The 18,057-nt window shown below is 40.1% G+C and overlaps 1 protein-coding gene across 1 annotated transcript in view; it reads right to left on the bottom strand.

Moving 5' to 3' along the window:
• The window catches only part of SULF1 (sulfatase 1), a 121,471-nt gene that overhangs the window by 51,026 nt on the left and 52,388 nt on the right, over nucleotides 1-18,057 (bottom strand). Inside the window, exons 4-6 of the mRNA XM_030446242.1 lie at nucleotides 13,857-14,020; nucleotides 13,300-13,534; nucleotides 7,520-7,759 (exon numbers count right to left, since the gene is read on the bottom strand). Of these exons, the coding sequence (XP_030302102.1) occupies nucleotides 7,520-7,759; nucleotides 13,300-13,471 (412 nt within the window). The 5' untranslated portion in view covers nucleotides 13,472-13,534; nucleotides 13,857-14,020. The remainder of the gene's footprint in view (nucleotides 1-7,519; nucleotides 7,760-13,299; nucleotides 13,535-13,856; nucleotides 14,021-18,057) is intronic.

Genomic DNA, 18,057 nt, shown 5'->3' with positions numbered 1-18,057 from the left:
TTACAGTACTACACAACAGAACTAGTCCCCTAAGTCCTGTCAGCATTAGTGCATTAGGGTACAGGTGAACTGGGCTACATCCACCGGTGAGACATCTCTGCACTTCCAAAGATCAAAGGACGTGTGTTCTATTCTGTGGCCTTGTTATTTGGTGAGGCTTATGGGAATGTTTCCAACTCAAAACAAACCCAAACCTTCAAAAAGGCATTCTGCAGTAAGGTTTAGTCACTGTGCCAGACAAGAGCTTTAAGTAGACAGCCCACTTCCTTTAACAAAGTCAGGAAACCATTTACAGGAGTTGCAAAGCACTGTTTATATGACATTTCAGGGTTGACACACAGTGATGATGTGTTTGTGGGGACGGAGCCCAACAAAAACGCAATTTCTGGATTATTCCAGTAAATCCTGCCTTGCTTCTTCCCATTATGCAGCTGATAGATTCAAACCTAAGAAGTCTGATTTTTCCCTTCTGTTGAAAAATTACAGAGGATTAGAGTATCACGTCATTAAAGTGCAGAAACCCAGCTCAGGATGCCAGCACTGCCTAGGAAATGAAGTAAGCACTGTCCAAAAAATGTGGTGAGGAAACTGAGGCACCAAGAGGTTAACCTTCAGCTAGACCTAAGTCACACAGGAAGCCTGTGGCATTGCCAAGAATATTATTCAGATTTAGCAGTTCCCAGTCTTGTAACTTAACCGCAGTAGAAAACCTCAGATTTTCTACTTTTTCTCCAGCTTTGTGGGTATTTCCCAGTTGCTGCCAGGTTTACCATTGCAACCAAAAAGAGCATTAAAGATTTTATAACTCAGCAGTTGCAAAAGGCATTAGCCTATAACTTGATATAGCAATCGTTAGCCTGGGTGATGTCTTTAACAAAGCCTGCATTATGGGCCAAGCTGGTAGCACTTTCCAGTACTGATGTTGTCTGACACTTTTCATTATAAGACCCTGTTTTCAGTTGGTTGTAACTTTCTCACACTTGGACTGAAATTTTCCACACTGGATGTCTGCCTCAGGCTGAATTTTTTGAAACTTCTTAGCCTGAACAGTAGCCATCTTTAAGAACCACAGTAATGGAAAAAGAATTATGTTCAACATCTGAAAAAAATTATGCGAGCTTTCATTTGATAGCCCTGCCATGCTCTGCACTGAGAGCACAAACTCTGTTAAAGATATGGTGGATGCTTGACTCTCTGTCAAGCAGGCTTCTTGTTATCCTGGTGAAAATCTGTCCAAAGTCTGCTGAGTTGTGAAAAAAACTCCCTGCTGATTGCACGTGCTGGAGATCTGGGCATCTCAGGACTTTATTCCCTGCCCACCTGTGAGAGGTGTCATTAGGTGGGAGAAAATTGATTGAAATGCAGAGGGCAGGAGGTGATGAGATAAGGTGACAAGCATTTTGGGGAATGACAGGAGACACAGCGACGGAGTTGAGTGAGGATGGAAAGCAGTGGGTGGTGGGGGGCCTGGGGCTGGCAATGTCATCTGAGAAACTGGATAGTGAGTGCAGAATGGAGAAAGAAGTTTAGTGACAAGGCAGGGTGGGAGAATCATAGAATTGGCTGGGTTGGAAGGGACCTCAGAGATCATCAAGTCCAACCCTTGATCCACTACCCCTGCAGTTACCAGACCATGGCACTGAGTGCCACATCCAGCCTCTTTTTAAATATCTCCAGGGATGGAGAATCCACTACTTCCCTGGGCAGCCCATTCCAATGTCTGATCAAGGAGGAGATTTGCTGAGCAGGCTGGGAAAGGAGATTGCTGATGGTAAGTGGTGGGAACAGGATGAGGCTGTCAGAGACTGTACTGGACTCCAGGAGGGCAGGGAGGGTGGGAACAACTTGAGGAAAAGACAGGCTGAGGGACAAGGCTCAGAGCAGAGGCTGAGGGGAAGTCTTGCATAGCCAGAAAACTAGGAGGAGAAAACTGAAGAGGGAAGACTGCTCTACCTAAAGGGGTAGGGTGAAGGAAGCCAGAAGAATAGAAGAACAAACATGTTTGGACAGTGGGGATAACACAACAGTACCTGGAGAGGACTCCTGTGTCTGACTGGTGCCTTCCTTTCAGCAGACAAATGAAAAAATATAGTTGTCCCTCCCTGTCCCCAGCCCCTAGCTGACATTTTTGTGATAAAACCACCACTCTGTTTAATAACTCAATAAGAAAGCAGCAGAATTTTGCAGAAGGGATCTGAGACCCCACATTCTTGTTGCTGCAGATGTGAACATCATGAATCTTGATAATATTGGTTTATCTTTTCAAACTGAGGAAATTTTGTGCTCCAAAAGGTGGTATGCCATTGTGTAGTTGAAAACTATCATTCTGCCATGTGAACAAGAGATGAAGTAGTTGCACAGACAATGTTTCCTAAATGAAGCACTTAAATGCATAAACTTGCTAAAAATCTTTTAGTGTACGGGTTTCTGTACAATATTTGATAGTATAGCAGTCTCTTTGAAACTTAAGTAGGTAAACATTGTGGCTTTTGATGAGATACTGGACAGAAAACAAAAAAAAGTTTCACTTCACATGATACCATAGAATGTTACCTTTTTGGCCTTTTCCTTCTTCTACATTTTACTTTTTTGTGGACTATTTGAATACACTAAGTATATTTATTTTTTGTTTATACATTTCTTAGGGTGAGTGAAAGTGTAATCTTAATCTGAAAAGTCAGATGTATTTTTTAAAATATTGAATATATTTACAAGTTCTTTATGTTTGAGGCTCCTCAGCCTCTTCCATGCCAATGAAGAACCTGAATACTTAAGAGTTCTCTCTCATCCCTTTCTGTCTTTCCTTATGTTCACTTCAGAAATATTCTGAAAACCAGGGCTAGCTCCCTGTACACTCATTTCCACCCCTGTATCATATTCTGTCACTCTCTCTGTTTTGAAATGTTGCATGAGGCAGGATACAAATTAGGTCACTGAAAGGATGCAGATTAAAAATAGGGTGTGCTGGCACTGAATTGGACTGTAAGGCTGTGAGCAGGAAGCACGCTGGCTTTGCCTCCAGAAGAGATGTATTGTCTGCCCACACCTTCAGCAGGCAGAGCTTTTGCTCCCCTTATGAAAGATTAACTTGTGTGTCAGATGGGAATGGTGCACAGTTTAAAAGTGCCTTACTTTCAGTCATCTCAGTATTTTATTAGTTTTTTGGCCACTACGCTAAGCAATGTACCTGTAAATGACAGATGTCAACTTACAGGCACCAGAAGGTGACATGAACTTCTGAACATATTAAATAGATGTCAAGTAAGTGACTGTTTCTGTTCACGGCCACACAGAAGTCTGAGTAATGTCAAAACATTCCAGACAGTGACATCTTGATGTCCAGTCACTTCTTGAGTTTGGAATTCTACAAATGCAAGCATTTAGAAATATATGTTCAAGTTGCTTGACTCTGCTGCTACCATTTTTGTCCCACAAAAGGTTATCAGGACACTTGCGTGCATGAATCCTGAATGTAATTCTGGTCAGTTGACACTTCTGAGTGAGAAATAGAACATTGGGAAATACATCTTCCCAAAGATAATTAAAAAAAAAAGCAAATAATTGCCTAACTCTGGGCTTTCTGTTGTCTCTAGTGGGATTCCATGAGGAGAGACCCTGGTCCTGAGTTTCCCATGCTGCTGTGAGGCTAGCAGCAGCTACTGAGCCAGGGCTCAGAACAGGCTCCTGTTCTTTCCTGCACAGTCATGCTGTTGTGAAGGGCTCAGAGGAGGGAGGATTAGAAGGAAGTAATTCTGCAAAGTAACACTAAGCAGAATGGGATCTGAATGCATAGGTATGTTAAGTCAGCGTGAGAATCTTAAACCTACATTTCTCTCCACATTTGCAAAGTGATTAAATTTCAGCAAGGAAAAATATAGAGTGCAGTATACAAAGCACACTATTTAACAATATAATGATTATTGCATTTATGTTCCTTGCATATTGGCTATGCTGCTGTCTTGGCTCTCTGTTCTGAAATACAAAGATAATTCTCTTACTGCTACTGTTCTGCTATTAAGATGTAGCACAGTCCACTGTTCCTTCTCAAGGAAGCCAAGATTCCTTTGTTTCTGTGTGGCTGGATTGCAGTGTGAACTGACAACACTAAAAAACCAATCTGAGAGGCAAGGCTACATGTTGTAGGGTTAGGACAGAATAATAGATTGTAAAGAAAGCAAAAGGCATGAACAGTACTGAAGGGAAGACTGCAAGAACAGCAAAAATACAGCCAATACTTTGGAAAGTGCTAAGGAAAACCTGTAACTCCCGAATCTATTAATCTTATGAATTAAATTTCTGAATCAAAATAGCCAAAAGGGTGTCTACTGACATTAAAAGCTACAATATGAAAGAAAACTCAAGACATTCTCACAGTTTCCACAAAACTTGAAAATGGTTACAGTGATTTCCTGCCCAATACAAGAAGCTGTAATTAAAACACATATCTCACTTCTCTGAAGTTCTCCAGAGTTGCTTTGTTTTGTCTTGCTAGTTATTTAGTGTGTCTTCATTGCTATTTCCTATGCGTTCTAGTTTAATATTACCATTTTGTAGACTTTCAGCAACCAGGAAGCTGTGGTGCAGTTGACTTATTGCTGTATTAGTATACAGTTTGTGAGCAAGGGAAACCGTAATCATTGAAACATCATTAATTGTCTTGGCATTAAAAAAAAAAATAAAAAATTAGAATAACGGAATAAAAGTGTTTTTATCTGGCAGTGTTGATTTTGAATATTGCCTGCCCTGCTAGCACCCAGTGTAGTTCCTGCCTATGATTCATCATGGACATAAAAGGGATGTTTCCATGACATGCAACATCTCCATTAGGTCCCATCAGAGTAGAGTAGGAGTAGAAGAGTAAAAGAGAAAAAGGAAAGAAAAAAACCCTTCTGTTCTTTGCTGGGTTTTCCCAGTGGGCTCCAATTATATCATCACTTTATCAGAGCACATTTCAGACCTCTTTTTAAATTGCCTGCTGTGCTTGCAAGAAGTCCTCATGGCTTCAGCAGGACTCCTCTCATAAGCAGTCTACCCATGTGATCAATTGCAGTACAGAGGGTTTAGTTAAGGATGCAGCAGATTTAGACAGTGGATGCTTTATAGATTTTGGAAACTACCTGGACTGAACATAATGAGGGACATTATATAAACACTCCTACACCCCCTTACTTCTACCAGCTTATATAACAATTTGATCCTATGAAAAATACGAGAGCTAAATCTTCATCATTTCAAACAGAGAACCAGGCTGGAGACACTGCACATTGTCTCATCTGGAGTGAAACTCTGGGCCAGTGCTTTATCAGGACTGGTACCAAACTTTCTCTGCCTCAGTTTCCCATTGAGGACAATGTTGATTTCCTCTCAAACCACATAGAAATGCACAGGGTAAATACTCACAGTGTCTGTACAATTAGTCTGTGGGGCATACAGCCACTCTCCCTTCCCAGTTCTCTTTTTTTCAGTCCCAATTATTTTTTACTCCCAGGTATTCTTGAGCCATTACAATTTTATGAAACTTCCTAGCTGTGAAGTGTAGATTATTAGTTGGTTAGTGGATTTTTGATGACTTTTTAATGAGGCAACACTGTTCTTTAAAAATGTAATATCAGACCTGCTTTTAATTAAACTGCCACTACAAAAAAAACAACCCTGTGGGATAAGAAGAAGGTAGTCTCATCTCACAAGGAGTAAATTGATAAATTGTTTGTCACCATATTATTATAGGGTCAAACAATGTACCTTGGTCAGAATCAGTTTCATCCAAGTATTTTCATTTGTTTCCACTTCCTTTTTCTTCCTCCTGCCCCCTGTCAAAACTCACCTATCCTGACAGTTTGAGGACTTGCTTTAGGAAAGAGAGTTTTCCTGTTTCCTTTCCTTTTAACCCCTTTTCCTTTTCATTCAGTAGGGACAAATTTGCATTTAGGAGGTATCTCCACATGCCTTCATAATACAATGTAGCGAAGAAGATATACCCAAAGCAGAGTGGTTATCCCTAGAAAGGCAGAGAGGTCTAGTGACAGTTTACAAATGAGGCATTTAGTTGTGCAAGTGTTAGATGAATCAGTAAGATACTAAATTTCCTTAAGAACAGGAAAGCCAGGTCCCACGTGAAGCAGCCATGGATCAAGAAGAAAGAGTTTCTAAGAAATAAGCCATGAGGCAAAGTTTATATTTTAGGGCAAATTCAGCAACTTTCCTATCAGTGATTGTCAATTCTCTCTCCCCTCTTTTTCTCCTCCAAAGCCTTTGTGCTGACCCTTACTCAGCTTTAGCAGTGCTGCACTCAGATGGCAACTTCACTGAAACCTGTTTAATAGATTGAAGTACTACTCAGCACGTGTCAGAGCCAACACCAGGTCCAAAGAAGTTAAATATTTGTCTGTTTTTGCTTTTTAAGCAGGATGCAGAAGCTCTCTGGAACTACAGACAGAGAAAAAAGCCAGCTCTCTGTGTGGTAAAGAAAAGAAGGCAAACAGGCAAATAAATTTAAGGCATTGGATACAGCAGCATTAAAAGAATTAGGGCAACCAGACAGCATGGAGACATTTGCCTGCTACGTGTTTTGAAAGTGATCCCTTCTTGTGCTAAAGCCACTGACAGAGACAAATTTCTTTGCTGCCAATTACATTGTAAGGAACAGAGTTGGCACAGAGATCTGTGCCTCCTTGGTCCTGTAAAGGGAAGTCTTTGTAGTCGAATGACACTTCTGGACAAATTGCACCCTGATGACCTCACCCCATTCCTGTACCTTGCAAAGGGGAAGTCAGGCTGGAGCCTAACATGTCTACAGATTGAATCTAGGGGATAAGTGATGCAGAAATGAATCAGGTTTTACAGCAAGCTGAAACGTAGACGAGAGGTATAAGAAGAGCTCTTTGTAGACAGGAAAGGGATCTCCTGACTACGGAAAGCCACCAGGAATTTACAAGAAAACTATCAAATCTTGTTGGTGCACAGGAGAACAATCCTTCTTAAAGATATGTTTTTATTCCTTTTCAAAAAATGCAAATGAAATATCGCCCCGTGGCAAAGCTTAAATTATACCATTCACCTTGTTTCACTCCCATGACAGGCACTTTGCTCCTGTGAGGTCTTTGGCACCAGTCCTTATCCTGGCCCTGACATCTTCTTCCATAACTGTTAGCAGCTGTCCACAAGCAGGCTATAATACTGACCATAATCACTGCTGGAACTGCCAGTTCAGAACCACAGTGCCACTAAAATGCACCTCTTTTGCACAAGGTGTAACTACCCAACAGCTTATTTCCCACCTGGGACATCCAAACGTGAAAATATGCTGCTCCATTACAAGTGAGTTTCTTTACATGGTGGTTAGCTGCAGATCTAGACCAGCAGGCAGTACTACCCTCCCTCTCCATAACTCTAAATCTCTGCTCTGTAAACACAATCTGGGGCAATAATTCCTTCATTTTACACAGCAAATCCAAGAGCTGTCACCGAATGTCCATCACCACCTCTCTAAACAAAGAACCACTGTTGATTTTCCTCTTACCTGTTCTATACCCAGTGTTGTTGAGATACACAGCGAAGGTACGTGGCTCGTGAGTAGCCTGCCAGGAGGGAGAAGAGCAGTTTTCATTGTTGGTGTATATGTTGTGGTTATGCACATATTTCCCAGTCAGCATGGAGGAACGTGAGGGGCAGCACATTGGGGTGGTTACAAACGCATTGATAAAAGAGGCTCCTCCATTTTCCATAATGCGTCTGGTCTTGTTCATCACTTGCAAGGACCCTGCAAGAAGAGGTATTGATCATCACTGCCCTGCAGAATATAGTTAGAATATACTGGCTGCTGTTATTCCATTAAAAGTGAAGTATTGGTGATTAGCTTGCCTCTGGATATTAGTCTGTACTCTATAGTGTAGGAAGATTTTTAGGAGGAAAGAATAAATCCTTTTTATATCACCAAAAATATTTTTCAAGATTGCAGAGAGACTGAGTTATTTCAAAACAGATTTAAGTGAAGACCAACGTAGAAATACAATGTTAAAACCATCAGATTTATAGGCCAATAGTTCTTTAAATGTGGCTGTAGGGAAACAGTATGTTACACAGATGGCATTAGTCAATATGCTAGTAAAATATGGAAAATGCTGAAATTACCAATGAATCTGGTACAATTCTTTCCATTTTATCAGATAATCAGAGAGAGGAAGGAGATAAAGGAGGGAGTGAGAGATGGGGGGAGGAGACAGAACTCAGTAACAATTTTTCAAGAGCGAAGTTTCTGTGGACACAGAATCAGTATGTCTGGCTCCACTACTACTACATCACTGTGCCCAGAATTAAGTTCAGGGGATAAACCTCTCCACAAAAAGTATTGGCAAAATTAAGCACCTTTCTCAAGAAATCACATAGATACAGTTTAAAGAACAGAGGCACTTTTTGTATCCTTTAAAACATCTTCATGAACAACAAGGTGACACAAGAAGAGCTTCCAGATTTCTGCTGGCAGGAAGACTGAGCAGATCCTGACAAGGTCTGTCAGTATTTGCTGACAGCTGTCAAACTTTGCTCTTTCCTTTATCCAACACAGCAGAGATTGAAGGGTGAGGGTGAACTGTGGATATTGGTATGTACCCAGGAAACAAGTTTGTGAAGTTTAACATCTGCACACTTTTGATGGCAAAAAGATTTCTGAAATTCTACTTCCTTTTTTATTATTTTTTCTCCTACAGTTTTACAGTTCATTTTGCACAGCTGACAGAGTGGGCTTAAATTTAAGTCAATTAATTGCACTGATAAAACAAGAGTTTTTCTTGGTGGTTTGTTTGGTTCACTTGAAAATCAAATGATAATGATGATAATGATAATGATAATAACAATAAAAATAATTTCTTAAAACCATCAAAGGCATGGATGTAAAACCACAAAACTGCCAAGGTGGCTCAACTTCAGGTACAAGCAGTAAAATCTTATGAATTAATTTACTAATTAAAGTTAAGCATGCTCTGTTTTGCTTTTGTGCTAAGGAGACAGCACAAAATGTGTAATCTTTTGCATCAAAACTGTTTGATAACAAAACTCAAAAAGGCAGTTAGTTTTTCAGCATTTCCTGGTGCAGTGCCAAAGCCTGAGTCTTACAGGTACCTTTAGTACCCTGAATATGTCACCATAACTTTTGACTCTTCTTTTTTCACAGTTCCTCTTTTCTAAATGCAGAGCATCTGCATTCATGCTTTCTTGAAATCAATCCAGACAAAACCCACATGTTTAGAGATACAGAGAAGTGGGAGAGGTCCCTGAATGCACCAGGTCTTTATCTGTATGAGTGGGAGAATTTCACTGAGCTGTTTGAGTAGAAGTCAAATGAGAGATCATCCTCATTCTACATAAGTTTATCTAAAGACCCCAGGCTGGCATTTTCTTTTTCTTTCTAGTTTTTTTGTTTGTTTGTTTGGCTGTTTTTTTTTCCCCCCATACATCTCTTGTTTTTGAAATGCCACAGCTCAGCTGTAAGAAGCTGGTAGGTCCTCAGATGGCAAGTGCATTGTTCAGGTACACTAATGCACAGTAAGAGCAGCAGAGCTGATGTGTACTTTGATGCCTCTCTGCATTATAAATGAGTGGCTGTTAGAGAGCTTCCTCATTCCTCTGCTTGGTCAGCCCTCTGCTCTTGCAAACCTGCTGTTTATGAGCAAGTTTTTCCTCCAGGTATGCACTTACTGACACTGATAATAGATTTAGCCCCTCTGGAAATTCTGGAATAGGCACTTCAAAGCAGGTGAGACTTCCTCATTTGGAAAACAAAACACAAGTAGGAGATAAAACTTGCTGATATAAGTTATAATCCATTGCTGTCTCCAGCTCTCCTCACAGCTTGTGCTCTGTACCATCTGGCCCACAGTCTTCAGGGCACATGTACTCAGGAACTGTCTGACAGCAGGATACTCGTGCTCTACATCACCAGTTGGGGAGCACCTGAGGGGAACCAGATAACTGGGAGCAGCCACTTTGGACATGGAAGTTGGCAAGTTTTGTCAGGCAAGAAATTCAGTGTCACCTAGCAGTCTATTCTTAAATATTAAGAAATATGTCTGGTAACCAAGGTTCCGTAACAAGTCTTAAATTTGCTATGGATTTTCAACCAAGTGTATCACAGGTGGGCATCTCTATAAAGGGATGGCTATAGCCATCTTCTTTTTATTCGGGTTATACACAAGGCCCCAGGAAGGTGATGGACTTTCCCAGATCTCAGAATATTTGCATTTTTGTGTTTTCTAGTGCTTTGAAAGTTTTAGTGAAGATGGAAAGAAAACCAGCAATTTATGCCTGATATGAGTTATCCAGATGATGCTGTGCTCTCTTCACCCACTACAGCACTCTGCAGATGGTTTCTATGGATTTCACTGGTGGCGTGTTAGGCTGTAAACAAGGTACAGAAAAAAGTAGTTGTCTCAGAAGGATTTTGCCCTCTTTTGACTCCTTTCTGACATTATGTGAGATATTATTCATAGTGAGCATTATCAGAATAACTGGGGGATGCTCTGACATACTTATCTGTGCAAGTTACAGAGAATCTGGAGGACAGGGGAATATAATAAAGAGTGAGCAAAAAGCTGTAAATACCTGCACTAATGCCTGAACAGAGTACAGACCTGACCCCAGTGAGAACTGGGGCTGCTGCCCTGAAAAGCAGCAGTAGGGTGTCTGCAGGGAGTCCATAGTTCTGGGCAGTTCTGGGTTCCGGGAGCTGGTGCTTTGCCTTAAGCAAGTTGCTAATTTGCCTTAGTGCTAAGCAGTTATTTCTCTACCCTCGAGATCTTGGTGGGGGAAAGGGCAGAGATGCACAATTTAATTGGCCATTTCCCATTTTCTGGGCACAGGTATTTGCTGAGTGTCTTCAAGAGCTGTGGGCCAGGCTGTTTTATACCACTTAAGCTGCCATCAACCAACTGATCAGTAGTATCCTTCCTGCGAGCCCTATTCCTCCCAGCATAGAAAGGAACTGACTAGAGTCATGAAGCAGTTTGTGGGTTTTGTCTGGTAAGCTGAATAAGACAGCAGCCCTGCTGCAGCTTCTTTGCATTCAGAATGCAAAACTCAAGAGGGATGGTGCAGATCAATAGAAGATGCACATAATCCTGTGCTTTGAGCTCTAACTAAATGCAAACTCCCTGCCTCTTGCAAATTTTCCTTTGGATAACTTGGCTGTATATCATTTGAACTCAGGCAGCTGAATATTTTGGTTCAGTGCTTGTACATGCTGTGGAGACAAATTCTTCCTGACTGAAGCCTATAACATACCTTATGTGCTTTTATGTTCCAGCATTCATTTAAAAGAGCTTTTAGAAGTGTTTGTGCTGGGAATACAATAGCAAATGATCTATACTGAGAGGCTTTCAGCCTTGTGATTTTTGGATAGCAATGCTTAAGTTTTTTTTCTTTTTATGGCAGAAAGTGTTACTTCCCATTGACCTTTGGGAAACTTAAGATTTTTCTCAGGAATCACTGATGGGTGAGGGGATAATTCACACATGGAAAACAGTATGGCTGTACTTTTCAGATAAGCAGAATGATTTATTAGTAGAAGTGTGAATAAGTCTTGGGGCTGAATCCTGTTTCCTGTGAAATGATCTATGAAAAGGGGAAACCTGTGTCTTCATTCAGTACAGTGGGAATCAATACACATCCAGGCTATTGCTCAGCTGCTTGCTAAGAGGAGCCAGAGTGCTCTGAAAACATCCAGAGCAGCTTTCAAAGAGAGGAGGTTCACAACATGAACAAAGTGGTTTTCCACATCCTTCTTGCTCTTTCACCACTTGCAGACCCTGTTGCAGACAGCAGGTTGGTAACGTTCAGGGGTAGGTCTGCCCACTGACTTTTCCCCAGTGCCCTGGACAAAGTAAGCTCTTTCAGAGATCACAAAAAGGAAGACATGACTTTGAGGCAGTACAATCTGCAACATGACTTTGACCCCTTTAACAAAATTTTCAGAACAACTCTATCAAGAAGAAACACATTCCTATAGTAATAGCTGTATTTTCAGGATGAACATAGAGCCAAGAACCACCATACATTATGCAGCACAACCACACAGAGCAGAGATTCCAAAGAGTGAGAAATCAAAAAGATATGATGTGCTCAGATCTAAAGGCCTGGTCTTGGAACTTTTCTACATAAAAGTACTCAGTCCTGAAATAGTTTGTTTATTAATTATGTTCTCACAACCCTGAAGGACTGTATATTATTATTGCAACATGAAAAACACTATAATGCTAGCAACAAAAGAATTGCTTTTAGATCTAGATCACTTCTTGTCTACAACTTTCTGGCTGAAAGTATGGAATTCAAGAACAAATAAACCATTTTGTTATAAATTTTCTGGAAGGGAGCATTTCGATTTTTCAATGTCTTTTGGTATTGTGTTCAGAAATTCACTATACTTTTATTAAAAACATGTATTCCATTAAAAACGACTAAGAATGTAAGATTTCATTTCAAATTGATTTGCCATTTTTTCACCTTTTTGATCTCACTCTCCCACCCCCAAAACTAAACTATTTGCTTGGGGGTAACCTAAAACGATCCTCTTTCTCTCCTTGATTTTTCACTTTGGGCAGTGAACCAAAAAATCAGTTATATGCGTAACTACCATTAATATCTTTCTAACTTGCTTAATGGAAAACATTCAAAGGCCTCCTGGAACATCATCCAAGTGTTTTAACTTTTTCCACCCTGGGAAAAATATGTGAAAATCACTCCTGGCTGTAATGTCCAGATATTTAGTACATTTGTGAAAGCAAAACTATCCTATTTCTATACATAAAGCATAGTTTTAAAGCAGATGGGTTTTAAGCACTGTAACAATTCACATAAATAATAAGTTTATGTTCTGAAACCAGAGTAGTTTGTCTGTGTGCATAAACATGGCAGATGACATACATGCATGTGACATAGGTGGAGAATACAGATACACACCTACATAGCATTGAAGGAAAGGTTGAGCTCATAAAACTCAAATTTTTAAATGCCACAGAAAGTCACAAATTGAAAAAGGGCTTTTGATGCAAGTTTTTTACCTGTAGGTCCTGTTCTATTTAATATGCTTTTATTGTGGTGATTAAAGCTTTCCATGGTGGATTTTGATAATCATACATTTCCTAAAGTCTGTAATTAAATGTGAGGAATGCTATTAAATAACATTTGTCAACTCATTTTACAAACTCATCCCACATTTTGATATTGTTCCAGGATCAGAACCTTCTGCTTAGCAGAAATTACCGAAAGACACATGACAAAATTAGGTAGCAAAGAACAATTATTTCTTACCCAGCTCCACATCTTGATCATCTGTGAGTACAAGGATGATATTTGGTCTGATATTTTTTCTCTCCTGCTGCACACGTCCTCTGAACCTCGGGGATTTGATGGTGGAACAGTGACTTGTTAGCAATTCAGTACTAAGCACTGCCAGGATGAGTGCAAACCGAGAAGACTCCATAGTAGTTCCAGTATTTCAAGGAAAAGTCTGATCCAGAAGTGCCTGGGCTCTAGTTTTCAAGACCTGTATGGAGGAAAAGAAATTCTGTTCAAGCAATAAATAAACCCCCAGTCACACAGTGAAAGGATGACACCAAGGGAATTCAAGGCTGACACATACCATTTAACGTGATTATATGCCATATTGTTGAATAAGAGCTTTATTCTCTGGTTTTCTAAGAATAAACTCGGTCATTCTGCAACTACACTTTCTCAAATCATTTTTGCTTGAAGTCATGTTACTGCCTGCATTTTGAAAAGGCATGACTTCTGGTATACTCCTCACAGTCCTCCTTCTCCTACACCCCACGCTTCTTTTTATGCAGCTTGTTCCTTACATACCGTACCTGGGCGCAGTAAAAAAAATTGCTGGGATGCAGACGTGTTCAGAACATCTGTAGGAGGAGTCTTGTAAGAAGAAGAAAGCGGAAGGCTTGTCAGTCAAAGACCTCAGCACTGTGGCTGTGCTTCAAAGTCTCCAGAACTGTTTGTTACAGCTTCTTTCTCTGTCCTGAAAGGAAAAGAGTGAAAAAAAAAATTGTATTCCCTTCAGCTCACCTCCTTAATTAAATACCATAGTTATGCAGCTGGTAGATGACACCTTGGCTGGTAGGGATAAAGGACAAATACATTATGTCATCAAATGCAAGTGCTTTCCCATCCAGTCAGCCTGAGATTCGGAGAATAAGAGTGAATTCCAGCGTATGACACCTGGCAAGGATAAAACTGTTTTAGGTTAACTCACCGGCACGGGTACCTAAACCCTTTCAAAGCAGAGGGGAAAGCATGGCTGTCATTTGAAATCTGCACTGGATCTCTATGTGAAAAGTCATCTTTCTACTAAGAAGAAAGCCCATATTGAGTGACAGTCCAGATGATCTTACCCAGCATTGTGAAAGCGTAACTGGCTCTCTATCAATCAACGCTGGACCTGAGTGCCTCATCCATAATGCACAGTACCTCTGGCACAGCCTTGTCCCCGATACTCCGCTTCCAGACTCAGCTCAGAATGTTATCAGAACCCCCTCTCTCTGCCTGTCAGTCACACAGCCTCGCTTTTGTAAGACCTGATGCAAGCACAGAGGCTTGGCTTTGCTGCAGCAGATTTAAACCTGTGACTGCAAACGACTGATTGGCCCGCAGAGGAATGGGCAGCCACTTACACTGTGACATTTTTGGCATTACTGACTGAAGCTCTGCAGAACTGTCCTGTTACACAAGGGAAGGGAGGGGATATTTGGGGGTAAAAAGGAAGAGGGTGGGAAAGGAACGTCAGAGTCATGCCTGCTCCTTTTAGGGAACTGACCTGTCACATACATTCCTGTTTTTATTTTGGGACTATGGAGAATGCACAGTGACATCAGTCAATTAAGAAAAAACAACAACAACAAAACCCACCACACTACAAACCTACTCGAGCCCCAGAAATTTCAGGTCTTCCCAAGACCTGCATGGGAACTGGGATGCACATGGTATAATTAGACTGGAGCATGATCCACAAAGAGATCAGTTCACCCACACCAAAGACTTCAATATTCAGATAGGCAACATTAACTACAAACAGATTAATAAGCAGAAATAATTTAGTGAAAACAACACAGAAGAGAAAAAGGGCCTCATCACTCACTTAAAAATGCATTAATAAGAAGGTTTTCTAAATTTCAGGGGAAGAAGCCACGGGAGAGGGAGGGGATGGGGATTGGTGCTGGACTGCTTGAAAATGATCGTGTTCTTGTTTTCACATACACCTTTTATTTTAAGCTTCACAAGTTAAACAGTTTCATGCTCCTCACTTTGGCAGGCTGTAATTACACCAGAAGAGTGTGAATGTCTTTAAAAGGAAAATCCAAGTGTCTGTTGCAGAGAAATCCTGTCTTTCATTGTCTCTGCATCAACAAACAGTCCAGCCTCCAACTAACGTTAGAGCACTGCAAAGCCAATACATGGGATAGGGATTTAACATTAAACATCATCTCAGTGATTACACAACATTTAGATAAGTAGACTGGAAGTCTGTAATTAGTCTGGTCTGACTTCTAAAAAAATTCAATTTCCATATATTCATTCTAAGTCACATAAAAGCTGACAAAAGCCCTGAAGAAGGGGGTTACCAGAGAAGTCAGCTTTCTTCTGACAGACACCAGACACCACATGCTCTTGGTGCAGAAGCAGAAACACAATTTCTCTACGTCTGATCTTTAAATAGCAAAACCTTGACTCACTTCACAAAGCATGAAAGACTACGTGAAGTGAGACTCAATGTTTAGTTTCTTACCTCAGTTGTACCGTACAGCAAACTTTTTCAGACAATATTGACCCAGAAAGCACAGTCATCCTGACTGCACTGAGCAAACATTGGCACCAACATGTTTGAATAAACCCCCACAGTATGAAACTGCAAGTTCCTGATGATTAGACCTCAGTGCTAATAAAATTTACACTAATCCAAATCAATATTAACAAGTATTCTTCATTTCACCCTCTTTGGACTGTATTGGCTTTTAAAAGATCCTCCTCCTTTCGCAAATTAGGGCCACCTTAGGCAATTCTTGTTTAGGAAAAAGTGCACTGAAGATTTATTTTCTAACCTTAATTTTTCCCCTCAATGGATAAAGGAGAATATGTACCTGTATAAAATTAATGATCGAAGTTTTCTTGAATGGCAACAGCACAGTAATGCCACCTTTTGTTGCTCATAACTAACAGTTTTGTATGCTACGAATATTTATTAAAAACTGATATTTGGCAGTGTGTCCATTTACAGCCTGTTTCTGAGTTCTAGCAGGAAATGAGGTAAAGAAAACTAAAAATACAAGCTTGATAAGGAAGACAAGGATGCAATGTTTGCGTTGGATAATGGCTGGTAGTCTACAAGTGCCTCTACAGACACTGTAATTTCTCTTGAGAAACAGACAAAAATAGGAGAAATTATAAAAGGGACCTTTTCAATTCACATGGGGAAGTAGAATACATTTTTAATGCAGTCTTCAGAAATCAAGATGGTACTGTAAAATAATTTTCTCTAGCTAAGTAAACAAGTTGAACATAACTTCTATGTATGCTATTTTAAAAATTTAAATTCCACTTTGTTATAGAACATACCTATAACAACTATATAACAAACCTATAACAAACCAGAGAAATGAAAAGAAACTATTTTTCTCATCTAGATACAATTTTTTTCAGTCACATTTTTTTTCTTTTCTTTTTTTTCATCATAGGAGCACAAATTCAGCATTTATGCTCATCCTTCATAAGGTAAAATCAGAAAACTTGGATCTTTAGTTGATTTTATTCTGCTAGTATTATAACATGCAGTTCAAGGACTCGTTGGCATGGAGAAGTAATTACCCATGAAACTTGAATTACATTGTCAGGGCACTGCAAAGATGGGCTACAATGCCACTTCATGTGTTGAGGCATAAAAACTAGAAAGACACTATTTCTAGGCCTCTTAAGAGAATGTCTTCCAGTGACTTGGAAAAAAAGCAAAAGTTACTATTTTGTCTTTTGAAACTACTAATAGATATGCATTTTGGCCAAGAAATGTTTAAGATCTTTCAGTACATTGGCCGAAAGTGCTTAATTTGCAAAACAACATAAGAAAACCTGTTTTCACAAAAGAACATTTCCCATTTGAAAATCCCCTTTGTTTTCACGTCCACATTTTTTATGACTCTCACTTCAATTGGAAGTTTGTGTTTGGCCAATAAAAATATGCCCGGATTCAGACCTTTTGTTTATGAATCTGACTGTTCAGAAAAATATTCAATTCTAAGCTTTAAAGATGTTCTTCAAATTTTATGTTCTACAAATGTGGCTTCTGCATACCCTTGTGCAGGGAATGTGTCTTAAATGAACAGATTTCTTTCTCTGTAAAACTGAAATCAAATGTGGGGACAACAAGGAAGGACACTGGACATATGGCTGTCCCAAATACCATGGGCCATGCCATGCTCTGCAGCAGCAGTTCATGACCAAGTGGTATCAAAGGGCAGATGAGTTTGTATCCTCTGCACCACAGCATTTTGTGGGGTTTTTGTGCATGAACATTGATGATATCACATTATCCAAAGGCCTGCTGTTCTAGTGGACTTTCCTTAGAAACCAAAATGGGTCAACTTTGGCTAGTAAAGGAAAGAGCACTAATATTAGTACTAGTAATAATAAGGGCTGGAATACAGGAACTTCCATCTGAATATGAGGAAAAAAGTCCTTACTTTGAGGGTGACAAAGCACTGGAACAGGCTGCCCAGAGAGGTTGTGGAGTTTCCTTCTCTGGAGATATTTACAACCTGCCCGGATGCAATCCTGTGTGATCCTGCTTAAGCAGAGGTCTTGGACTAGATGATCTTTAGAGGTCACTTCCAAGTCTGATGCTTCTGTGATTCTACTATGGAGCTTGAAAACCAAAATCCTAGTTTCTATTCCTCTGATATTAGCAATAAGTGTGTCCACAACTGAGAAGGTAAGGTACCAGGGGGATCCTAAATCTAAAACCTCCTCATGCAGTAATCAACCACCTGATTTTGTGTTTAACTGTTTTAT

This window comes from Calypte anna, chromosome 2 (assembly GCF_003957555.1).
Source record: "Calypte anna isolate BGI_N300 chromosome 2, bCalAnn1_v1.p, whole genome shotgun sequence".
In the NCBI taxonomy this organism is placed as follows: Eukaryota; Metazoa; Chordata; class Aves; order Apodiformes; family Trochilidae; genus Calypte; species Calypte anna.
The sequence above is the reverse complement of the archived record's forward strand: the minus strand, read 5'-3'. Positions and strand labels throughout refer to the sequence as shown.